Source organism: Bubalus bubalis, chromosome 23 (assembly GCF_019923935.1).
Source record: "Bubalus bubalis isolate 160015118507 breed Murrah chromosome 23, NDDB_SH_1, whole genome shotgun sequence".
Taxonomy (NCBI): domain Eukaryota; kingdom Metazoa; phylum Chordata; class Mammalia; order Artiodactyla; family Bovidae; genus Bubalus; species Bubalus bubalis.
Window position 1 is genome coordinate 45,363,296 of NC_059179.1, and position 25,196 is coordinate 45,388,491.

Below are 25,196 nucleotides of genomic sequence, written 5' to 3' on the forward strand. Positions count from 1 at the left end.
AAGAGACTTCTATAGCAACCGGACCTTGCTCTGTCCCCCAAGCATGTGATCAGAGGACCGCTGACCCAGTCCAGGCACTGCTGAGCCCACAGGACCGTCTTCTGTGGCACTGAGGCTGGGGCCTGGGACACGGGACTCTCTTCCGCAGTGCTTGCACCTGGACAAACGTCTCCTTGAGCAACAAAATCCAAAGACACTATAAGGCTCTAAAAACAACTGCACGCATGCACAGCTGGAGCAAATTACCGACAAGAAGATACAAAGGTGTCAGGAGCAAGAACAGGGTACTGCACGTGCCCCTGCCCTGGACACCCCCACAGGGGCGGGCAGGCCACCTAAGCCCCCCTCCAGCCTGACCCCTGGACGAACCTCTACCCTCATCCCACATAAGCAACCAGCTCATCCCCACCTCGGGGAGTGAGCAAGTGAAACTGTTACTTGTTTTTGCTCCCTCCTGTAGCCATCGGAGCCCCAATAAAGCCTTGCCTGAATGTCTTGACTAGCCCTTGGTGGTGGTGGTTGAGTTGCCAAGTCGTGTCTGACCCTTGCGACCCCATGGACTGTAGCCCGCCAGGCTCCTCTGTCCATGGGATTCTCCAGGCAAGGATACTGGAGTGGGTTTCCATTCCTACTTCAGGGGATCTTCCCAACCCAGCAGTGTAACCCACGTCTCCTGCATCTCCTGCATGGGTAGGAGGATTCTTTACCATTAGCGTCACCTGGGAAGCCCAGAGGTTCTTTTTTACAAGAGGAATAAAACTCCTTCACACACAGCAAACTTTATTCTTCACGCCAGGTTTGTCAGTTCTCAGCACGAGGGCGTATCTGCTTCTTCCCCAAACACAGCAAGTGACAGGGACACGCGGTCAGCCCGAGTGGCCAGCGAGCTCTGTCTGGCTTCCTTCCTGCCGCTGGAGGAGCTGTGCGCGCCGGGCAAGGGTCCGCGCTGGCCTCCCTGGGGGGACGCCAGGTGCCTGCGGGCCTGATGCCGGCCCCACGGCCTGTCCGGTCCCGGGTGCTGGGCAGGGGGCAGGGGGTGTTCTCCTCAGGCAGGAGGCAGAAGCATGAGGGCAGCGGCCTCCTGGGAGCCCCTGTCAATGCCTGGCTCCACATGGAGGCAGCAGCCCAGCCAGGGGAGGGCGCCGGGGCCTCACACTCAGCACGTGTGGGGCTGGAGCGTCGTCCTAATGCCGGCGGCCAGCGCGCGTGGCGTGGGGCTCTCCGCGGTGCAGCTCACGGGCAGGCCCTGTGCGGCCAGGGCATGGGCCGTGGTGGGGCCGATGGCCACGAACTGCAGGGAGAAGACAGAAGGGTCTCAGCGGAGCCACAGGCCTCGGTTGGGGGTTGGAGGGGAAGCAGGAGGAGGTGGGTGCAGGGCCCGTCGGACATCCTGTTAGGACGACGTCTGGAATCGGTCAGGACCTCCGTGGTGGGAGCACAGAACAAAGCCTGGAAAGGGGCTCTCTGTGAGGCAGGGGCCCGGAGCCAGGGGGTCAGGTTCAAACGGCAGCTCCACAGGATAGTGGCCTCAGGGTGACCTACCCTCTGCGGGCCTCCGTCCCCACCTCCATGAAGCAGAAAGGTTAACAGCTTTGCTCATCCGGCTGCTCCAAGGGCTGGATGAGCAACACGTGTAACCACTTGGCCCGTGCCTGGCACAGACCCACACCTGGTGCCCATCGGTGGTCACAGGACCATCGTTATCCTAAGTTAGAAGCTTCAGTGGCCTGGGCCACGTTTTGCTGTGACTCTGGCCCCTACCAGCTGTCATTGCAAGTCACTTAGCCTTTCCGATCCTCAGTTTTCTCATCTGTGAAAGGGGCTCAATCACCCTGCCTCTCAGTGCTGGCTTGGGGCGGGGGTGGTGAAATGGGAAGATTGACAGCTTCAGGCAGACAGAAGGTGCTCATCCCACCCCACTCTGTGATCACACCACTGACAGGGACCTGCCCAGGAGTGGTCTGTGACGGTGAGCCCCAGAAGATGGCAGCCCCTGCCTGGCACCCCCATCCGCCCCTCCCCAGGCAGGCTGGCAGGAGAGAGGACGAGATACCGCCTTCGCACCGTCTTAGGAAGCCGTGGCCTGGTGCTCCTCCCCAGGGGTGTGTGGGGGGCAAGGAAGGAGGCTGCTCGCACAGAAGCTGGGGCTCTTGGAACCCCCACACTTCCACCCCTTCCACAAAGCAGCTACCCCTTAAGAGACCTCCCTAAGGCAAAAAATTGAAGCTGGACCCCTACCTCACACCATGCACAAACATTAACTCAAAACAGATCAGAGACCTCAATGTCAGAGCTAAAACTGCAACAGAACACAGCAGTGAATGTTCATGACCGGGGACGAGGCAATGGTTTCTGAGACACACGATGAAAACCATAGCAACAAAATAGAACACTGGTTAAAACAAACTTCTGTGCCTCAAAGACGGAGAGGGCAATGGCACCCCACTCCAGTACTTTTGCCTGGAAAATCCCATGGACGGAGGAGCCTGGTAGGCTGCAGTCCATGGGGTCGTTAGAGTCGGACACGACTGAGCGACTTCACTTTCATTTTTCACTTTCATGCATTGGAGAAGGAAACGGCAACCCACTCCAGTGTTCTTGCCTGGAGAATCCCAGGGACGGGGAAGCCTGGTAGGCTGCCGTCTCCGGGGTCACACAGAGTCGGACACGACTGAAGTGACTCAGCAGTAGCAGTGCCTCAAAGAACACCATCAACACAGCAAAAAGACAACTCATGGAATGGGAAGAAGTTTGTGCAAATCATATATCTAATACGGTACTTGCATCCAAAAAAAAAAAGAACTCTTACAACTCAATACCAAAAAGACAAATAACCTAGTTTAAAAGTGGCAAGGATGTGAACAGACGTTTCTCTTAAGAAGATATCAAAATGGTAAGACTCAGGGAACTCAAGTTGGTGCTCTGTGATAACCTAGAGGGGTGGGAAGGGGCGGGAGGTGGGAGAGAGATTAAAGAGCGAAGGGACAGGTGTACACATAAGGTGAATTCATGTTGATGCATGACAGAAATCAAACCAATATTGTAAAGTAAAGATAAATAAATATAAAAAAATGTTTAAAAAAGAAGGTATCAAAACGGTCATCATGCCCATGAAAAGATGCTCAGTGTCTTTAGTCATTAGGGAAATCCTAACCCAAACCACTAAGAAACTACTTCATACCCACTAGAATGGCTATAATCATAAAGACAAAAAAAAAAAAAAAAAAAGTGTTGGCAAAAATATGGAGAAATTAGAATCCTCATATATTGCTGGTGGGACTGCAAAATGGTACAGCCACTTTGGAACACAGTTTGGCAACTGTTCAGAATATCAGACATAAAGTCACCATATGAGCTAGCAACTCTACTCAGGTATACACTCAAGAGAAATGAGAACACGTGTTCACACACACAAAAGCCTGTATTTAAATGTTCAGCTATTACTCATGATGGCTCAAAAGAGGACACAGTCCACACGTCCATCAGCTGATGAATGGATAAATAAAAGGTGGTATATTCACAGAATGGACTGTTGTCTGGTAACACAGAAGAATGAAGAACCGATACACGATGACATGGGTGAGCCCTGAAGCGATGGGGCTAAGTGAAACGAGCCAGTCACCGCAGGCTGTATACGGTGAGACTCCGTTTGTATGAGAAGTCCAGAGCGCAGGGAGATCCGCAGAGACGGGGAGAAGGCCAGCGGGGGCTGGGGGCTGGGGCGTGGCTCTCATGGCCACGCGGTTTCTTTCGTGGTATTAAAATGTTCCGGAACGGGAGGGTGATGGTGCCACAACCCTGTGAATGACTAAACCCCTGAATTGCACACTTTAAAAGGTACATATTTAAGTCATAAAAAGTGAATTTCATGGTGTGTGAGTTATGTCTCAATAAAGCTGCTTTTTTCTCAAAAAAAAAAATAAAGAAAGAAACTCCCTAAAGTCGGGAACTGGCAAATAGAAAGCATAATTTCAGCAGAAGCAATCTGGTCACAAGATGACATTTCCACGTGAGCCTTTTATTCCCCCTGACGTGGGCTGGTCACAGGAGCGGGGGGCGTCTAGAGAGCTCTGTTGTCAGACTCACCACCAGGGGCCTGGCTGGACCCACGGAGCTCGCGGGGCTGGACCCAGGCTGTGGACGGGGCCCCTGGAGCAGGGCAGCCCACTCCCCACCGGGCCCCCAACAGCCCAGCGCTAAGGCCAGTGTTCTGTCTCTGGGCACCTGCCTGGGGCTGGGGTGGGAGTGGGGAACCAGTCTATAAGGCAGAGACAGTCCCGACCCCCTGGTGTGCTGGGGCCTGTGCTGGGGGCTCCCAGTCACACCAGCAGCCCCTCCCCAGTCCCCCTCGGGCCCTTTAAGAGCATCCCCATTACAGGGCTGTGATTACTTGCCAACTCCTAAAGAGTACGAATGGAAATCCTTTGAGTTAAAAACCACAAAAAGGAGAAAGGATTTTAGAATAGATAATTTCAAGACAGATGGGAAACAAGGGGAAGCATGCTCATAACTGAGCCAGGCCTTGAGCTAAGGGCTTGACTTAATTCTTTCAATGGACCTATCAGGGAAGACCATGCGCATGTCTACAAAGACCACAAAGGGCTAATTGTCCTCACACTGCACAGGCTCACAGAGATTAAGTAACTTGTCCAAGAGCACCAGCCAGGAAGCGGTGCTGTGAGCTGTGCGCAGGGGCCCGGGAGTCCTGATGCCCGCGCTGCACAGCACGAGGACTTCTGGACCAGGGGTGGAACTCCCCGAGGTGGAAGTGCAGAGGCCTGACCCCTGGACCGCAGGACAGTCCAGCCCTGCCTTTTCTCCAGAGCTGCCATCAGGGACTCTGCGAGGTCAGGAGTGCTTTGACTTCGCATGGAAATTCTAGGATAATTAGTAAAAGCTAAAACAAACAAACAAAAGAATCTGAAAGAAAAAGATAAAAAGCCCACTGAATGTCTTACCTTAATTTGGCCAATGCTGTCACCAGATAACTCTTGAATATGCTGGAGACTGTGTGTCAGGCCAGAGGGACTGAAAAATGTGATGCTGGCGGGAACACCCTGGAGAGGGGAGAACAGAGTCAGTCCCTTGCTAGGGGCTGAGGAGAAAGATGCTCCCCAGCCAATCACCATCACCCCTGGAGCCCAGGGTGCACCCTGGAACAGCCTGGGGGCATTCGCAGCAGGAGGGTCCCCACTGAGATGCTCCCCAGATGGTGACCACCCCTGGAGCCCAGGGTGCACCCCGGGGGCATTCGCAGCAGGAGGGTCCTCACTGAGAGATGCTCCCCAGCTGGTCACCATCACTCCTGGAGCCCACGGTGCACCCCGGGATAGCCCGGGGGCATTCGCAGCAGAAGGGTTCCCACTGGTTTGGGTCCTGGGCTCCCTAGAGATGGAGCCCGGGGGAGGCTGGGTGCTGTTTCTTGGGCACTCTGCCGCCCTCGGTCTGCATCTGCCCGGCCAGAGGACACAGGCACCGGGGACCCAGCACCCAGGCGAGTGGACAGCACCTCCAGCTCCTGTGGCCAAAGAGCACCAATCAAGTCAGACAGCGGCGAGCCTGCTCCCTGGCCCTCTCCGTGCCTTCTGGAGATGGAGCAGACAGATGGGCCCATTGGGCCTCTCTGCTCTGGTTGGTGCTAACAGGGCCTCTCAGGCCAGCAAGGCATTCGGAAGCCTGTCCTGGGAGAGGAAGGGGAGGCGTCTTCTTGGGTGCAGACGTGGAAAGCTCCCATCAACCCCACAAAAGCCGAGCACTGTTCTGCCTGAAGCCTGCAAAGGTTCCCGCTGCCTCCCCAGGTCGACCCAGACCACGCCCCACCCCGTGGGCCCGCCTGGTGTGCACCTCACCCCTCTCTAGCCCCTGCCCTGCAGCTCCACCACTGCCCCACGGCGAGGAACTGTGTCAAGGCCACTGCTGACCCCGGGCTTTCTCAGTCTTGAATGCTACGCAGAGGGCTTTGTGTAAATTATCTCCTTTAACCCTTGAAAAACCTTACCAGATGGGTCTGTTCCTACTTCCCAGATACAGAGATGGAACCAAAAGATGGGACACTCCCCGCCCCCCACCGCGAGTCACAAGCTGCAATGGACAGCAGAACCAGCGTCGGGAGGCTGGCGCCCCTCAACCCTGCCTGTGCCACCCGGGGGCCCCCGGCCCGAGCAACCGGGAAGCGGCACGCACCTGCTGGGTGTAGTAGCTGGTGAGGTTCCCCTGGATCCCTGGGTGTGGAATAGTCTGGTAGACGGTTACACTCTCCAAGGGGATCCCTGGACACAATGGAGACCAGGAGACACACTTTACTGTGCCGGGAACGGACCACAGGGCACCGTTAGTAGAGGCCCCCCAGGGCCACACAACCCTCCCGGAACAAGTGGCCGGGCACCGAGGGGCGGGGGCTGGGCCGGCCCTCCGCACCCCACCTGATGCTGCGGAACGGTCACATGGTGCAAGAGGTGGAGATGACAGGGAAGGATGGGGTCCCGAAGCCTCAGCCCCCCTCGGGACCACGGATTCCTTTTGTCCCTGCATCTATGTGAACTGTCCACAGGCCTGGCCCTGGCCACTCCCGCCATGGCTGCTGTCCGCGTGGACTCCCATCCTGCGGGCCAGGGCTGGAGGCAGACCGCATGGGGGTTTGTAAGCCTGGGGCGTCAGCGGCCACGAGCTTTCGGGGGCCCAGACAGCTCAGTCCCTGGCACCCTGGGATGGAGCCCAGGGCTGGAGCGAGAGCAGGTCTAGGTCAGCTGAGCTGCAGGCCACCCCGTGCTTGATGAGATCGGCTCTCCCTGAAGATGGGCTTCCCTGTGTGCCCACCCGGGGGGTCCCGGCCACCCTACCGCCACCGCGGTCCTGGTGAGGGCTCTGGGCCCCCTGCCAGCCCCCAGCTGAGCTGAGCGGGTTGGTGGGGAGCGGATCTGAAGCAGGAAGGTGCCTGCACCCCGAACCTAACATGAGGGGCGCCCACCTCCTGGCCCAATGGCCCAGCGCAGCCTTGCCCTTCCTCGAGGGCTCTGGGGTGACACTTTGTCACTGCGCAGGCGGGCTCTCGAGACCCCGGACAGACCGGGGCAGGCATGGCCCAGAGGGCCAGTGCATTCGGTCACCTTTGTCCTTGAGCATTTTTGGCAGGATCTCTCTCTTGAGGGTTCCACAGGGAAACAGAAGAGGCAGTGCTGAAGGCTCCCCTGCGAGTAAACAGGTGGGCGTTGTAGACAGGCCAGGGGTAACGTGTCAGGGGTGTGGGAGGTGCAGCCCTAGGCCCCACCCTGAGTCAGGTCGGTTCCAGGACTGAGTGGAGGAAGCTCTTGGGGTCATGGTGGGGTGGGGGGCAGCATGTGGAACACTAACACCCATGCGTGCCTGGGGCTGTGGTACCCCCAGCTTCCGAAGCCCCTCCCACCCTGATGGCCCCGGGCAGCGGTGAGCGTGCAGAGCTGGGTCAGAGGTCAGGCCCAGTACTGGCCCCAGAGTAACAGTCTCTGCCTCCAGAGGGGACCGGCTGGGAGGGAAATAGCTGGAACCTGGGCTCCACGGGCAGGCAGCAAATGGGAGCTGAGCGTGGACGATGGACGTGCAGCCGCCCCAGCAGAGACCAGCTGCAGGGCCACTTCTGTTATGGTGGGGATGGCGGCCGCCAGGCCAGGTGCCTCAGGGGCTGAGGGACGCTGGGGGGAGCCCAGCCTGCTCAGAACGGCCCTGCCTCCTGCCCCTGCGTACATCTCTGCTCTGGGAGAATCAGCTGGAGGCCTCTATTTGCAGAATTGTGGAGACACCATGGAGACAGAAGCTCCCAACAAAACCGATGGGCCGTCAGGTGTCAGAATCCTCCCTAAGAGTGGAGGCTTGACGGCAAACAGCCTCACAGCCTCTGGGGGAATGACGCCCACGGCCCATCTCATCACCATGGAAACTGACGGCATCTCCCACCAGGGCACTGCTCGACCACACTACTCTTCCTCTTTGTCGTAAGATCGTTTATGGAAAACAACGAATGAATGAATTTAAAAAATTCCTTTCTGGGATGAGCTCAGCTAAACAGGCCAGTGTGAAAGCTGGTTGAGTGTTCTGCAGAGGTGAGCAGTGAGGTCTCCCTGGGACGACAGGGAGCGACCAGGGCCTGGCAGGAGTCTAATCCCACACAGGATGGTGAACCTCGGGGCTCGGATGCTCTGCGCTCCTTTGACAGGAAGGGGGCCTGGCCTGCTGGGCAGAAGACGGCAGCTGTGCGGAAAGTCCTTGAGCGCGCGCTACCTGGCCAGGGCGGGGGCTTCAGTCTCTGCAGGCGATGCGGGTAATGAGAGGGTGTGTGTAAATGTCATTTCGCTGGAGGAGACGCGTGTCTGTGAAACTCTAACGGCCTGCAGGTCTGTGCCCTCTCAGGCCTGCTAGCAGCGGGCACTAAATGGTGGATAATCAGGATGATGAGGCTGGGTGGGGGTGGGCGCGTGAAGGAGAGCCCAGGAAGTGGACAGGTCGGCAGGAACAAGTTGTCAGTCAGCTCAGCTGCAAGTCCAGGGGGACAGTTCAAATAACCTGAGTAACCAATCAACTATAATCCAGGGAGATTAAAAATCAATAAATAACCTGCACAATGCCTGCCTCTGACGCCCTCCCCTCCTTCTCTTTCTCTCAGAAGACACTGTTAAGAGTCATCTTCTACCTCTGACGACTTCACTCGTCCTTTCTTTTCCGCCAGCAGGGTCACCCTGGGAGGGAAGACCTGTCCATCAGAACAAGAAACTACCAGATCACCGAGGTGATGGCTTTAAGCGCTCTAACACTGCCCGTCACGGAGTACAGAAGTGTTTCAATCAAACAAATAAGCAGTAACTATGAACTGGCCTTTCTACTCCAAGCACTGAAAGTGCATTCTTGCCTTTTAAGATCAAGCTTCAGAGTTGACTTCTGAGAAAATCATTAACATCTAGGAGAAACCAGGGGCAAGTTCTTATCAGTCAGGATGAATTCTCATTTAGATATGATTCTAGTTGGGAACTGAAGGTTCGTTAGGACCCACAGGTGAACGCTGGTCGAGCCGTGTGGAGTCCGTCCTCCCGCTTGTCCCCTCGGAGCTCTGGGACCCTGGATGGTCACGAGCCCCCCGGAGCTTTGACAAGCCTGCCAAACAGCACGCTGGGTGACCCTGGGGCACCCGGGCTGTCCCTGCGGTGCCCTGAGCCGAGAGGGGTGGCTGAGCTGTGGCCTGTGCTCCGTGTGACGGGGGAAACAGGTTTTTTGTTTTTTCATTTTGATTAATTTAAACAGGCACATGTGGCTTCCACAGTGGACCATAGTGGACGGTGGTGGAGAGGCGCCAGGGCCACGCTGACCACCCAGTAATGCCCAGCCCTCAACGCCAACAGTGACAGTGACGCAGCAAAGAGGAAATACGATCTTTCATAAAAGAGGAGCGGGAAAAGGAGGGTGGATGGGAACCTGCGAAACCCACCGTCTGCTGCCTGAGCGCCAGGAGGCCTGGCCCACGGGAAGGGGATGGCCCAGGACTCTTGCAGGAGTGCCTCCCGGGGTCAACAGAAACACACAAGCCCGAGCCCTTCACCAACGGCACTGGCTCCTGACAGCAGGGAAGATCGAGACAGGCCAGCGCCACCTGGAGAACAAATGTTCCAACACACCACGCCCCACACAAAATGGCCCCAGAAGCCGTCCAAGTTCCCGGTTAAGGTGTCGCCCTCCCTGCCCACCCCGATGCCAACACCAGGGACACAGAAGACAAAACCCTCTCCTGGACAAACTCACAGCAACACCTTGGGCATCAGCAACCAACTGGCCCTGTCTCCGAGCTCAGGGAAGTTCTAGAGAGGGCCTGTACACCGTGGCCCCGGGTCAGAGCCCAGGGAAGCTCTAGAGAGGGCCTGTACACCGCAGCCCTGGGTCAGAGCCCAGGGAAGTTCTAGAGAGGGCCTGTACACCGTGGCCCCGGGTCAGAGCCCAGGGAAGCTCTAGAGAGGGCCTGTACACCGAGGCCCCGGGTCAGAGCCCAGGGAAGTTCTAGAGAGGGCCTGTACACCACGGCCCCGGGTCAGAGCCCAGGGAAGTTCTAGAGAGGGCCTGTACACCGTGGCCCCGGGTCAGAGCCCAGGGAAGTTCTAGAGAGGGCCTGTACACCGTGGCCCCGGGTCAGAGCCCAGGGAAGCTCTAGAGAGGGCCTGTACACCACGGCCCCGGGTCAGAGCCCAGGGAAGTTCTAGAGAGGGCCTGTACACCACGGCGCCGGGTCAGAGCCCAGCACGTGGTCTACGGCCGCTCTCATGTTACGATGGGCAGAGGACGGGCCCGCACAGCCGCCTGCATCTGGTCCTCAAAGGACAGGCCCACAGCCCCTGACCTCGAGGGGCACAGCCCTGATCCCCTCAGTAACAGAAGGTGAGACGCCACCCTTCACGTGGGCGTCTGATGCACGCATCCGTCAGGGAGGGGTCAGCATGACAGGGACGCAGGCTTACGTGCGCATCCGTGTGCAGCAGGAGCAGGCGTGGCGGGGGGCTGGGACACGCAACTTGAGTGGGGGCTCCCCTACAGACACACTGAGCCTCTGTTCTTTCTCTTCGAGAGTTCTGCTCCAAACAGAACTCTCATGTCAGAAGCTGAGAATTTCATAACTAGTGCAAAGCCTAATCCCTACTGAAATACAAACCTCCCTAGAACCTGTGCCGTTTTAAGTCTCAGCCCATGTGCTGCCCAATGATGAGCTTATGAGGGGGTAGGGGGTGCTTTTTCATGGAGGAGTGGGCTTTTCGGGGGGGGGAATTCAGAGAAGGAAGAGGCTCCCACAAGGAAGGACAGGCGGGAGAGCTGGCAGACAGACAGACAGTGCCCAGGAGCTCCTGCTGCCTCCACCCACCCCTTACGATTCCCAGAAAGTCCTGTTCCTGGTTTTGTCTCCAACCCTTTCACTCTGTGTCAAGTTCGAGTTGTCTCCTTGGGTGGAGCGGGTGGAGGGCAGTGGGCTCAACCTCAGACAAGCACAGACGGAAGCAGATACAAGGCACCTGATAAAGACAGCAGCAGATGCAAGGCGCCATGAACGCAGAGAGGCACACGCACTCAGATCAGCCGTGTCGTTACCAAGACAGCACCGAGGAGACGGCCCTTCCCCGAGGTGCTGGCTGGGAGGCCCCCCAACAGCAGCACCAGGCTTCACCGGGGCCCGACTCTACTTACTGGAGCAAATGTACTCTGCAAGCTTTTCTGCGTTTCCACAGGTTTCTCCTTCTGTATGCAGGCCAATTCTATTCACTGGAAAACAACAACATCTATTTGTTTACATGGTTATTTAAGTCCTTTTGTTCCAGGGTCATTTTTTTAAAGGTGCAGAGACGAAGGCAGGTGCTTTACAAAGACACGGAGTGTCTCCCCTTGGAAGCTGGTGTGGGAGGTGGGAGGAGGCATTATGTACCTGAGAGGGAGCTGGGTCCCAGCCCGCGGCACCCCCGCCCCCGCAGGCCCCCACCCCCGCGGCCCCCAGACCTGTGGCTTTAGGTGATGCGGGGTCAGATTAGCAACTTACTCTCAAAAGGTTCAGGAAAAATTAAGTTCTTTGCCTTGTATTGATACCTTTCCTATAAGTTCCCTTTAAAATAAAGATGTATATATAAAAGAAGAAATGACATAACCACCACACAGATCTGTCATAATTTAAATTGAACTCTTCCCCTGTTCGTGGACACTTGGGGTTTTTCATTTTTTTTACATAAGTAACACTATGATATAGCTGTGTATCCCAACCCTCCCCCCACAAAGACTCTTGACAGTCCCTTTGACAGCAGAGAGATCCAACCAGTCCATCCTAAAGGAAATCAGTCCTGAATATTCATTGGAAGGACTGATGCTGAAGCTGAAACTCTAATACTTTGGCCACCTGATGCGAAAAACTGACTCATCTGAAAAGGCCCTGATGCTGGGAAAGATTGAAGGCGGGAGGAGAAGGGGACAAGAGAGGATGAGATGGTTGGATGGCATCACCGACTATGGACATAAGTTTAAGTAAGCTCCAGTAGTTGGTGATGGACAGGGAAGCCTGGCATGCTGCAGTCCATGGGGTCACAAAGAGTTGGGCACGACTGAGCGACTGAACTGATAAAAACATTTCTCCTATTTGGGATTACTACCTTTGGATAGATTACCAGAGAAGGGATTAGTGGGCCAAAGGGTACAAATAATTTGGCAAAGCCTTTGAATACATGCTGACCAAGTATTTCTCAAAACATGGGAACCGATTTTCAATGCCATTTAGCCATATCTGAATATATTTATTTTACCGCAGCCTTATCGGGATCATTATGTGGTTGACTAATTACTTGTTATAAACTGAGTAAGGAAAAGAATCTGTTTTAAAGTGAACCACGGGGCTCCATGAACTAAGTCAGGTCAGTGGGGAAGGACATCTCCTGTTCCCCTCCCTTCTCTGCTCCCCACCACACTCACACCTCTGCACGCTGGCTGCCCTGGGGGTGGGTTTTCTACACCCAGCAGTTCTCCGGCTCTCAGCTGGGTATCTGACAACCTAACTCACGTCTGACGCTCTCTCCAAGGAGGCAGTGTCACATCCCAAGGATCCGGGGCTCAGTCCCCCAGATCACACTGCCCCCACTTCAGACCTAGGTCATCGCTTCTGCTTCTGACAGACCGGCTCTGAGTCGGAGGGTCTCCCGGCCCACTCCTTGAATTGGGTCACTTGCTAGAACAGCTCACAGAACTCAGGGAAAAGGTGTAATTTACTGTTGCTGGCTTCTTACGAAGGTATTTCAAAGGGTGTCAAGGAACAGCCAGATGGAGGAGCTGCATTGGGCAGGGATGGTTCGGGGGGCCTGGGCCTCCCAGCTCCTCTGTGAAATGGCTCTTTGGATTTTTATGGCGGCTTCGATGCATGGGCACAATCGACTAAATCATTGGTCACTGGTCATTAATTCAACCTCTGGGCACCCCACCATTCTTCTCCCTGGAGGTGGGGGGCAGGGAGGGCAGGATCTGAAAGTTCCCACTGGAATCACAGGACTGGTTCCCATGGCAACTAGCCCCCAGTCTAAGGGCTTCCCAAAAGTCACCTCAGTGAAGTCAACTCAGATGGAACTGAAAGGTCTGTTATGAATAACAAAAGACACCTTTTTTTATCTTGTCACTTAGGAAATTCCAAGGGTTTTAGGAGGCCTGGGCCAGGAATAGGGATAAAGACCAAATATACATTTTTTATTATAATCACAATATCACAGTCATTCTTTGGTGTTTTATTTGGGCCTTGACTGCTTACCTAGAGAAGCAGTAGCATTTCCCACCACATACACCGACTTAGCATTCCATTTTTCTTTCAGAGACTTTTTCCAGACTGTAAAACATGAAATTCGATGTGAGTTGCAAATACCACGGTGGCGTTTGGACTGCTGCCTGTGGCTGTTTATCCTAAAAAACTTGTGTGCAAGGCAAACTTTTAATGACCAGATATAAAGAAACAGCATCTCAAACTAAAATCCATTTTTATATTCTATTCATAGTCTGCAGGCAAGTTTTTAAAAATCACTTTGGCCAAATGTGTCAGTATGCCTTGCCTGAAATATTAAGTCATTTCCACAGCTGGTACTAGAAGCATTTTTAATGAATACTAGTAAACAAACATAAAGAAGAATTAATTTGCTTGGTGATATTAAAATATAAAAATCTACCCTTTTTCCCTTGGCCACGCCATGAGACTTGTGGGATCTTGGCTCCCAGACCAGGGATTGAACCCACGGCCACAGCAGTGAAAGCGCTGAGCCCTAACCACTGGACCACCAGGGAATTCCCCCCAAATCTAGACTTTTAGAGAAAAAAGTTACTGCTTGTGAAAAAGAGGCGATTTAAATCTCTAATAAAGCAACTGCTGTTTACTCACTGTCCTACTCTTCTCGACCCCCTGAACTGCAGCATGCCAGGCTCCTCTGTCCTTCACTCTTGGAATTTGCTCAAATTCATGTCCACTGAGTTGGTGATGCTATCTATCCACCCCATCCTCTGCTGTCTGATACAACTGATTTTATTTGGGACATAAACCAAAGCAGTCAACAAACTGTCTTCTGAGATAGGAAGGCTCATTTATCCATTAGGTCAAAGTAGACATGACACATTTCGGGTTAGGAACAAACACAATTTTATAGAGGACATTATCATTTTATGACAAAAGTAAACATTTTAAAATATGGGTTAAAGAAATACTGGAAAAAAAAAGCATCATAAGGCCACTTGGCATTCAACACCCTTTTAGGAGATAAGGAAACACTAGTTTTTCCTTCCTAAGATCTGACACCCGTCTGGGTGTTTAGGAGGCAGCAAAGTCCGGTTTCCTGGGGACTCGGCACCTCGAAGTGCTCGCTCCCATCAGAAGGCTCCTGGGTGACGCTATTCTGGGTGGGACACTAAGAAACAGCCTAGAAGAGGGAATCTCATCTCATCTTCCCTCCACAGGTAACACAGGCACAAAGGAACTCAGTACCTAAATACTTCTTGAACCAAAAGTCACTGTGCTGTTTCAAACGTGAGGTGCAGCTCTTTCTAGACTGAGCATCACCGACGGGAGAAACCAGAGTGACATCCTGAGGGATTCACAGCAGACCCCGCCCTCACCTTCAGCTTTAGTGTCTTTCTGCAAACACCGCTCCACGGCTTCCACCGCTCTGGGGCTGGTGAAAATGAGTCCCCCGTAACCTTCGGGATGAGACAGCTGCACACCAAACAACGGCAGAGGAATTTTATATGATGGCCAAGTTCAACGCTGCCCAAGATTCAACATCTTCACAAAAGTAGTAGGCAAATGAAATCCATCAATCCATCCATCCATCCTTCCATCCACTCAAGACATGAGAGCTCACTATGTGCCTGGAACTACTCCAGGTCTTTAAGGTCACACAGGTAAATTCATAGCATTTCCCCCAAACAGCTCACAGTCTTGGGGAAGGATGGGTCAGTGTGATGCGGGGTGGCAGGCATAAGGGAGCAGAGGGGATGTGACTCAGCCTGGGCGTGGCTGGGGTGTAGGCAGGACCGCAGACTGGACCTGCATCCGTAATAAACTGGAATATTCAAGGAGCGATATCCATGCTGAAGCCCCGGTTTTTGAAGATAAAAATGGGGACAAAATCTACTGACCATGTATTCTGAGCAAGGTGGTGGGCTGTCTTACACACATTACTGCACCGAACGTGTGAAGGCACCCTGTGATGGGTGCAAAGACTTGATTGGATTAAGACACAGAGGCTTGTCAAGGATGAGGAAGCAGCCCAGGTGAGGGCCGGAGCTGTGATCTGAGCACGTGTCTCCACGGTGCCCAGGCCCGAGCACTCACTCACCACACCACCAGAGCTTCAGACAGAGCTCAGACACCCCCTCAGGAAACAGACTAGCTGGGGGTGACGGACAGGCTCCTGCTTCTAGCATTTTTCTGACCATCGGGGTCCTAGCAACGAACTCAGATGATGAGCTCTGCTTCCGTTAAAGCTGCTTATGGGGGTCCCTTACATAGTCCTCACAGCACATAGTCAGGGCAGATGCCAAATGTTGAATGAATAATTCAACATTCAGCTCAAACGGAAAGGAGAAAGCAGAGAGGTGCTCCATGAGTGACGGGCAGACTCCAATATGCAGAGCATGGGGGCGGGGTGGGGAAGGGGGAGCCCAGTGGACAGGGGTGGGCACACCCATCCCGTGAAGCCCCTGGCTCTCGGCCCACGTGCCCAGAACGGAGCCCCTGGAGAGGTTATCTGGTGGCAGGTGCACAGTGGTGGAGACTGCTGGGCACCGAATCTTTAGCTGGAACTGTTCCGACGGGGCTTCCCTGGGGCCGTCCCTGGCTGTAATCTGTTGCCCCAACCCCAGGGGCAGCAGCCCCAACCCTCCCTCTTATCTGCTGGGGGACCTGGCCAAGGTGCCTGGCCTGGGAAGAAACAACAGCTGTTGGGTTCTTTGCTGAGGTCGGGGGTGTGTGGCCTTCAGGAGAGGAGGAAGGGGAAGGGTCTGCACCGCTGAGAGCAGGCAGGCGGGACCTCGCTGCAGGCCCGCCTCTGAGAGGCTCGGGCTGAGGATCCAACAACAGCTGAGACCTGGGGCAGGTGAGTTCACGTCGCCAGATGGTGAGACAAGTGCTCATCAACAGGTCCTTCCCACTCGGGTTGGGAAGGATGCCACGGAAACCAAAGGTGTCTCATTGGAAAACGATGGTGCTCAGAGGCTGGCGAACCTTACCTTCTCCGACAGACTGGGGAGAGACAGAAACTCAAATGATAAAACAGGGATCAAAGTGGCTTCGAGCCCATATAATCCCAGCTCCTGCAAATAAAAGGATACAGCTTTGAGCTGGCAGGGGTTTTTTTGGAAAATAAGGAAAAGGGGCCTGTTTCACAATTTACACTGTGCCCACTCAACTGTTAGCAGATCGCCCCACCCTTGATTGACTTCAACACAAGGCAGGGCCAGGCGTTCTGGGACTGGGTGTGCCAAGCACTTACCCTGACGTAGGGGTCCTGGCCACAGTCGTCCTCCTTGGGGTCTTTCAGCAAAAGAACCTTCATTATGGCCTGGCAGTCCTTACAGGGCGCTACGGGGAGGGAAAGGGGATGTTAACTCGATCTCCAAGGCTCTTCCTGAGCAGGGTCAGTGGGCCGGGAGGGCGTGGGGCGCAGGTAATCAGCGGCAGCTTGGCTGGCCTCTCCCTCTCCCACAGTGACTTGGCATTTATGGGCTTGTTCCTTCTGAAGACCCTATCGCCGATAAGGCCTGCGGACAGCAGGCTGGCACTTGATATCACTTGAGAGACTCACAGAAGAAAGTGATGCAAATTCTGGGTTGAATCAATAATAAATAAGAGAAATGAGTATCTTCTAAGGAAAAGGAATAATTACTTCCATTTCTTGATAAATCTACTCAGTTGCTTATAAGCTCTTTAGGAAATGATTATATTGATTCTTCTCATATGTTTTACAATGTGGTCAAGTACCATGAGATAATCTTTCAAAAATTTTTGAGAAACCTGGGAAAAAAGCCTGTTGATATATATCAAAAGGCGTACATACTTCATACCCTTTCTTCCTATAGTTTCACTTTTAGAATAAATTCTAAGATGATACTCATAAATGTGTGCAAAGATTAACATAAAGGTGTTCATCCTGGTATTCTTTTTTTTTTTTAATTGACATAGAACATAGGGCAAGTTTAAGGTGTACAGTGTGATTTAATACATTTATACATTGTGACACAATTACCTCTGTAACACTGGCTAACATCTCTTCACTTCATAAAATTATCATTTCTCTTCTGTGGTAAGAGCAATTAAGATCTAGTCTCTTGGCAGCTTTGAAGTTGATAATACAATATTGTTGATTATAACCACCACGCTATTCATTAGATCCTCAAAACTTAGCTGCAAGTTTGTATCCTGAAGGCAATGGCACCCCACTCCAGTACTCTTGCCTGGAAAATCCCATGGACAGAGGAGCCTGTTAGGTTGCAATCCATGGGGTCACTAAGAGTCAGACACAGCTGAGCGACTTCACTTTCACTTTTCACTTTCATGCATTGGAGAAGGAAATGGCAACCCACTCTAGTGTTCTTGCCTGGAGAATCCCAGGGATAGGGGAGCCTGGTGGGCTGCCGTCTATGGGGTCGCACAGAGTTGGATACGACTGAAGTGACTTAGCATTAGCATTAGCATTATGCCTTATAATTGCAAATAATTAGAAACAATGTAAATGTCCAACAAGGAGAGAATGGCTAAATAAATCATGGTACAAGTCTACAAAAAAAATCACTAAAATACCCATAAACAACTTACTACATGGGTTATTTAATCACAAAATAATGTTAAGTTTAAAAAGGCAGGATACAGAATTACATAACATGTGTGATTTTACAGATTTTATATACACATAGACATGAAAGAATATTCTTTGCTGCTAGGTTAGGGTGATTATTTTCTCCTCTATCTCTTTCTGTATCATCCAATTTTATTTTTACAATAAACATTAAATTCCTCTTGTATCAAAGGAGGAAAAAGCACATTATAACCACCCAAAGGTTTCAAAAGCCACCGAAGACCTGCAGAACAAACTCTGCTGGAAACGCAGATTACATCCCACAAGTAGCATTAGACTAGCAATTACTTAATTAATATACAGTGGTTGATAACAGTCAAAGAGAGTATATTGTTTGGAGCAGAAGTGTGTTAACGCTGGGAGCCATTACTAATAAATAATCACTGAACATATTTCTGGAAACTTATAACATCTATGGGACATCTTAGGAAACTCTGGCTCCAAATGAATTGCTTTGTATCTAAGCAACCAATCCTGGGTGAACTAATAATAATTATGAAGCCAAGCTCAATTACTGCTGCTTTCCAGCAGTTAGCTGGAGAGCGGGGGGACTTGGGGAAAGAGGCAGCAGCATCGTGTCTATCATTTCCTGAAATTACTCATGATGCGTCTAACACAGAAACCAGAAATCCCCCTTTCCGGGATGCTCACTCTTAGGTGCCAACTTGGCCGGGCTCGTTTTCCCCATTTATTCAGAAATGCTAACCTAGGTGTTGCTGGGCAGGTACTCTGGAGAGGTGATCCACTCACCATTCGTTGGCTTTTAGTAAAAGAGGTGATCCTAGGTCACCAGGGAGGGCCTGCTTCAGTCACTAGGAAGGCCTAAAGAGCAGAACTGAGGTTTCCTTGAGGAAGAAGGTAATTCCACTGCGGCCGCAGCCGCAGGTAGTGCCCGAGCCTGCCCTTCCCGTCGGCTTGCTCTGTGGATTCCAGCCTTTCCTCACCAGCCCCCACAGCTGCGCAAGGCGATTCCTTGCACCAAGTCTCCTGATTATATCCCCTACTGTTCTCTGTTGAACCCTGGCTGACACACCCCCCAATCTGGGGGTTCAGGGATGTATGCCGCTAGGTGGCAGAAGTGAGTGACAGAAGATGAGATGGTTGGATGGCATCACGGACTCGAAGGATATGAGTGTGAGCAAACTCCGGGAGAGTGAAGCACAGGGAAGCCTGGGGTGCTGCAGAATCGCACATGATTAGTGACTGAACAATAGAAAAGGGGCTTCCCCAGGGGAGAAGGCAGGCGTGACTCAAGTGCAAGCACCAGGGAGACTCTGGTTCACTGAGCAAGGGGAATCTACCGGATCCCCAGATATCCATTCCTCCCTCCTTCCTTGCAGACGGGAGCCCTTCATAACCTCGGGCACATGGATGCCTGGGACAAATACGTGCAGATGGATGTCGTCAGGTGAGGAGGTGCTGGTCCAGAGGATGGAAGTGGAAGTGATGCACACACTTCCGGTCCCACCTGGACAGGAAGTGCCGTTCCTGCCCTTCCCTTCCTGCCTCCCTGCCAGGCGGAGGATAGATGGGGTTGGCCAGTAAGAGCTGCAGGGTCCTGCCCTGGGGGTGATGCAAGGAGCAGGACCTCTTTGCATGGCAGAGCCACCACTCAGCCAGAGTGTTTACATCAGAGGAAAGAAACGTTCTCTCCTGTTTCAGCCAATGTTATCGGTTCTCTGTTAGAGCAGTGGGACCCACATCCTCACCCATGCAGAGCCCAGAATGCTTCCTGGAGGACCCGATGTTCCTGGAGGATCATGTTCAGACTGGAGGCTGCACAGGTTCAAGCCTGAGGGGTGGGGAGAGGCCTGGGGCGGCTGGAGTGCGCAGGGGAGAGTGGGGAGATGGCCTCGTCTGGCCCTGTTATGGAGTCTGGACTTAGCAGCAATGGAGATGTCTTGTTGATGGATGTACTGTTCTGCTTGCTCTTTTTCTTCCCTTTTCTCTCTGGGGCAACATAAGGAGGGGAGTGCAGGGTCACCGAACAAGCACAGAACTAAGGGCCAAGGGAGTCGGGTTCTGGTCCCAGCTTGACTGGCCACGACATGATCTTGTTTTTGCCCCTGTTAAATGGGAATACCCTCTGCCCTCCCAAGGCACAGAGTGACTCAAAGGAGATAATGAATGACAGCTACCCAGCTGTTGTTATGTAGTCACGAAATCATGCTTGACTTTTCTGTGACCCCATGGACGATAGCCCGCCAGGCTCCTCTGTCCATGGCATTCCCCAGGCAAGAACACTGGAGTGGGCTGTCATTTCCTTCTTCAGGGGATCTTCCCGGCCCAGGGATTGAACCTGAGTCTCCTGTATTAGCATGTGGATTCTGTATCACTGGGCCGCCTGGGAAGCCTTAGTTGGATAATAAAAACATGTGAGAGCAAACCAAATCTATTCACTGCAAATAAGGAAAATATTTCTTCTGGGTTCTACTCTGTGGTTCTCTCGGGTAATAAAACCGACGCCTTCTGAATAATGACTGCTTAGAACTTCCATGAGATGGGCTGCAGGACTTGAAAAATAAAAATCAAATATTGCCCTTGGCCCTTCTCTGCCATTGCTCTACGCATCTCTAAGGTAGAACTAAGAGGAGCCACCGCTGAAGCTTCCCGGCCACCCCAGAACCCCTATCACCAAGTTCACCGAGAGACAGATCAACGGACACGTGCACTCCGTCATGCCAACACGCTGCTACTCTTCTTAGTAACTGAAGGTTTAAAGCTGAGACTGTGCAGAGAATTGATTCTCCTCCACATCTACTCTCACAGCTGACAGGTACCAGTCACTGAACTACTGGGCAAATCCAGCCCAGGGCTGAATCCAAGGGCTCAGAGAAAGGTCCACAGACGCCTTCTCAACAAGGGAGGGGTCCCTGCTGGGCCAGCGGTTAACAATCAATGAGAAGCCTGTGCACCGCAGCTAGAGGAAGCCTGTGCGCAGCAAGGAAGATCCAGAGCAGCTATCAATAAATAAAGTTTAAAACAAAAAAATTTTTTTTCAGTTGACACCAGTTACCTGCATTGCATCAACAGGAGGAAGCCTGGAACAGGAAGGGGAGAATGGGGTCTTCTCAGGCTTTTATGCAAGAAGGTTTGTATGTGAGTTACTTCGGACTTTGGCAAGAGGCCTGGTGGTGTGGAAGAACCTTGTGCCGGGGGGCTGAAGCCTGGGTTCTGGTCTATGCTGTTCTTCTCTTGGTCTCTGTTCTTGAATCTGTGAAACAGGTCTGGGCCTCTGAACCAACAGTTTCCCTGGGGCACTTTCTTCCCCATAGTAGATGCTCAGCAAATACTTGTTCACATTGTGGGAAAACAACGCTTTAGGTTTACTCAGCATGTTTGGAGCGTGGGGAATGGCCACTTTTCCTTAAAGAGACAGGGAACTGACTTGATTAAGGGCTCTTTGCTGGTAAGAGAGTCATGTCTCAAATCCATACTTTTAACCCATGTTCTGCTGCTTTGAGTATTAGCAATAAAAGCAGCTGCCCTTTCATCTGGCACTTACATGTGTAATTTATGGGGCTAAGCATCTTACAGGCAAGATTTCAATTCTCATTTAAACCAGCAAGGAAGGGAGTATTATTCCTTTTTTACAGAGGAGGAAACTAAAGCTCTGAAGGTCTGAGTAATGTGCTCAGGCTGCACAGCACAGGAGTTGGCAGAGGTAATCATAAAATGTAACCCAGGCCTGGAGCCCAGGCCCGGTCTCCCAAGCATATGCTACCAGCTCTCTGCTCCTTTAAGATAAACTCCAGACTCCGTTATACAGAGTGGAGCATTAATAAGTCAGAAAGAGGAAAACAAATATCAAATATTAATGCATGTATGTGGAATCTAGAGAAATGGTACAGATGAACCTATTTCCAGGGCGGGAAGAGAGACACAGAGGTAGAAAACAGACATGTGGACAGACATGGGGGGAAGGGAGGGTGGGGTAAACTGGGAGATTGCGATTCACATACATACGTTACCATGTGTAAAACACGTAGCTAGTGGGAGGCTGCTGTAAGCTCAGGGAGCTCGGCTCGGAGCTCTGTCATTACCCAGAGGGGTGGGGTGGTGGTGGGGGGAGGGGTTCGAGGGAGGCTCAGAAGGGAGGGGATATATGTATGCATATAGCTGACTCATGCTGTTGTACAGCAGAAACCAAAACAATATTGTAAAGCAATTATATTCCAGTAAAAAAAAAAAAAAAAGATAAATTCTGAGTTGAGCTGAAGGTGAGCCAGTGGGTTGGCAATCTAGTCCCTGACTGAGTGAAGTTCCCCGGGGTCAGTACTGGATTTTCTTGAAGGACAAAAACCATGGGTAGTCCATTTATTCACATTCACTGCTCCAACTCACACTCTGACCATGAGCTCAACACTGGGGACTAATCCCAAGGCACAAAGAAAGGCTTTTCCCCTCTCAGATGGGAATACCAGACCACCTGACCTGCCTCTCGAGAAACATATATGCAGGTCAGGAAGCAACAGTTAGAACTGGACATGGAACAACAGACTGGTTCCAAATAGGAAAAGGAGTACGTCAAGGCTGTATATTGTCACCCTGCTTATTTAACTTATATACAGAGTACATCATGAGAAACGCTGGGCTGGAAGAAGCACAAGCTGGAATCAAGATTGCCGAGAGAAATATCAATAACCTCAGATATGCAGATGACACCACCCTTATGGCAGAAAGTGAAGAGGAACTAAAAAGCCTCTTGATGAGAGTGAAAGAAGAGAGTGAAAGAGTTGGCTTAAAACTCAACATTCAGAAAATGAAGATCATGGCATTTGGTCCCATCATTTCATGTGAAATAGATGGGGAAACAGTGTCAGACTTTATTTTTTTGGGCTCCCAAATCACTGCAGATGGTGACCGCAGCCATGAAATTAAAAGACGCTTATTCCTTGGAAGAAAAGTTATGACCAAGCTAGATAGCATATTGAAAAGCAGAGACATTACTTTGCCAACAAAGGTCCATCTAGTCAACGCTATGGTTTTTCCTGTGGACATGTATGGATGCTAGAGTTGGACTGTGAAGAAAGCTGAGCGCCGAAGAATTGATGCTTTTGAACTGTGGTGTTGGAGAAGACTCTTGAGCGTCCCTTGGACTGCAAGGAGGAGATCAGCCCTGGGTGTTCTTTGGAAGGAATGATGCTAAAGCTGAAACTCCAGTACTTTGGCCACCTCATGTGAAGAGTTGACTCATTGGAAAAGACTCTGATGCTGGGAGGGATTGGGGGCATGAGGAAAAGGGGACGACAGAGGATGAGATGGCTGGATGGCATCATCGACTCGATGGATATGAGTTTGAGTGAACTCTGGGAGTTGGTGATGGAAAGGGAGGCCTGGCATGCTGCGACTCATGGGGTCACAAAGAGTCGGACATGACTGAGCGATTGAACTGAACTGAACTTATTAAAGCCCTACATGCTTATTGAGGAAAGTTTGCAAACTACAAAACAGTATGTTCCTCAAGACATTAAAAATAGAATTCCTATGATCAAACTGTGGTGGAGAAGACCCTTGAGAGTTCTTGGACTACAAGATCAAACCAGTAAATCCTAAACCAAATCAACCCTCAATATTCACTGGAAGGACTGATGCTTAAGCTGAAGCTCTATTACTTTGGCCACCTGATGCGAAGAGCCACCTCATTGGAAAAGACCCTGTTGCCGGGAAAGATCGAGGGCCAGAGGCGAAGGGGGCAAGAGTCAGGGACAGCTCATTCCTTTTTTGCAATCGCACTTCCCACCTACTCTGCTCATTTTACAGAAAAAAAAAGGAAAACTATAGACCTCGCTCTCAGAAAGCTGATGTCTTCTCTAGTGACTTTTTTCCCCCAAATAACATTAACAGGCTGCAAACTGGCAGTCTACGAGATAAATCTGACTGGTAGATGACTTTTATTTGGCACAAGTTTTACAAATCATGTTTTCTGGTAAAAGTCCAGCACGCCAGGTTTTCTTGCAAAGTGAGAACTGAGAACACTGGCCGACTTTTCCACTTGGCCACAACTTGCAGAGCTGCTGGGTACACACTGTCTAGTTTACCAAAGTCCTCTCCACCGTGTTTTCTCAAAATGGGCTCAGGTCTGTCCTTTAGATATCCCCACAGGCCCTGAAAGTGTTAATTGCTCAGTCATGTCCGGCTTTTTTAGACCCAATGGATTATAGCCTGCTAGGCTCCTCTATCCATGGGATTTTTCAGGCAAGAATACTGGAGTGGATTGTTATTTCCTACTCCAGGGGATCTTGCCGACTCCAGGGGATCTTGCCGACCCCAGGGATCAAATCCAGGTCTAGTACATAGAAGGGAGATCCTTTACTGTCTGAGCCCCCAGGAAAGCCCTAAGTGAAAGTGTCAGTCCCTCAGTCGTGTCTGACTCTTTGAGACCCCATGGGCCAGGATCCTCTGTCCATAGAATTCTCCAGGCAAGAATACTGTAATGGGTACTCCTTTCCTTCTCCAGGGGGACGTTCCCTACCCAGGGATCCAACCTGAGTCTCCTGCATTGCAAGCCTTGCTTGCTGCAGTCCATGGGGGTCCCCGAGTTGGACGCAACTTAGCGACTGAACCAACAACTTGCCGGAAAGCCGATGAGGTTGATGCGTGATTTTAAAGAAACCTTCAGATCGAGAAATGCGCTTAAGGACAGTGGGCTAAGGGCAGGTATCAGGATCGCATTCACTGATTACGGACAAGGCTGTGCCACCGACTGTGCTGGGCAACGCCTGCCGGATTGGGGCATCTACTCTGGTCCCGCGACCTTCTTTCCCTTCGGGGACCGCGCACCACGGCCCAGCGTCCACCCAGGCCAGCAGCGACCTAAGGGGTGCTTACGGCGGGTCCCCGTGCGTAAGCGGAAGTCTTGTGTCTTCGCCGGTACCGTGCACAAGCGACACCTACCTGGCGGGGCTGGCGAGGCGCTGAGCAAGCGCCCACGCCGGGGCGGACTCTCAGGGTTTCCGCCTGCAGGCTGCCGGGCTGCGACGCTCAGCGCAGACCCGAGGGCGGCCCCCTTACCACGTGGCCGGCGTTGCCACGACGACAGTCCAAGCCCCCGCCCCCAGTTACTGGTCACCTGTACCCGCGGTGGCGGATCCAGGGGCCGGCGCCGAAGCTCGCGCATGCGCACTGACACCCAGACCCAGCGACCTATCGGGATGGGTCAAACCACTGAGCAAAGCGGGGTGGTGGTGGTGAGGAGAGCCTTGGAAAGACGAGCCGCTCAATGGAAGGAGGAAGAGAAGGCCAAGATAGGACCCCCTCCCCAAGTTGGACTTGACTTTCGGACTTCACGGCTGTGGGGCTGACGCCGGCTCCGCGCCGAGGGTCTTCGTGCCCTCC

At 52.3% G+C, this 25,196-nt stretch overlaps 1 protein-coding gene and 1 long non-coding RNA gene across 7 annotated transcripts; both read right to left on the reverse strand.

The window, feature by feature from the left end:
- Positions 1 to 763: 763 nt before the first annotated feature.
- On the reverse strand, positions 764 to 25,181 carry UROS (uroporphyrinogen III synthase). 6 transcript variants are annotated; one of them, XM_025273897.2, is made up of 10 exons: positions 24,756 to 24,993; positions 16,497 to 16,585; positions 16,234 to 16,317; positions 14,620 to 14,716; positions 13,274 to 13,348; positions 11,188 to 11,262; positions 7,107 to 7,187; positions 6,184 to 6,302; positions 4,959 to 5,057; positions 764 to 1,291 (listed from the first exon to the last, which is right to left on the reverse strand). In XM_025273897.2, exons 1-10 carry the CDS (start codon positions 24,976 to 24,978, stop codon positions 1,157 to 1,159), a joined length of 1,077 nt encoding a protein of 358 aa, XP_025129682.2. In that variant the 5' UTR covers positions 24,979 to 24,993; the 3' UTR covers positions 764 to 1,156. The 6 variants fall into 6 exon arrangements, 5 of the variants coding, with proteins under 5 accessions (XP_025129682.2, XP_006080496.2, XP_025129683.2 ...); XM_006080434.3 differs by having other exon boundaries at positions 6,184 to 6,269; positions 24,756 to 24,989; XM_025273898.2 differs by lacking the exon at positions 7,107 to 7,187 and having other exon boundaries at positions 6,184 to 6,269; positions 24,756 to 24,992.
- Positions 19,408 to 21,158, reverse strand: LOC123331451. Its single transcript, XR_006548099.1, has 2 exons — positions 20,875 to 21,158; positions 19,408 to 19,808 (listed from the first exon to the last, which is right to left on the reverse strand). It is a non-coding gene; the product is annotated as an uncharacterized LOC123331451 (long non-coding RNA).
- Positions 25,182 to 25,196: the final 15 nt, after the last annotated feature.

Coding starts and splice junctions, on each gene's coding strand:
- UROS (XM_025273897.2), bottom strand. CDS start 24,978: ATGCGCGAGCTTCGGCGCCGGCCCCTGGATCCGCCACCGCGGGTACAG. Junction 14,717..16,233: donor TCCCCAGTCTGTCGGAGAAG/GTAAGGTTCGCC, acceptor TTTGGTGTGCAG/CTGTCTCATCCCGAAGGTTA. Junction 7,188..11,187: donor TGCAGAGTACATTTGCTCCA/GTAAGTAGAGTC, acceptor GTTTACTCGCAG/GGGAGCCTTCAGCACTGCCT.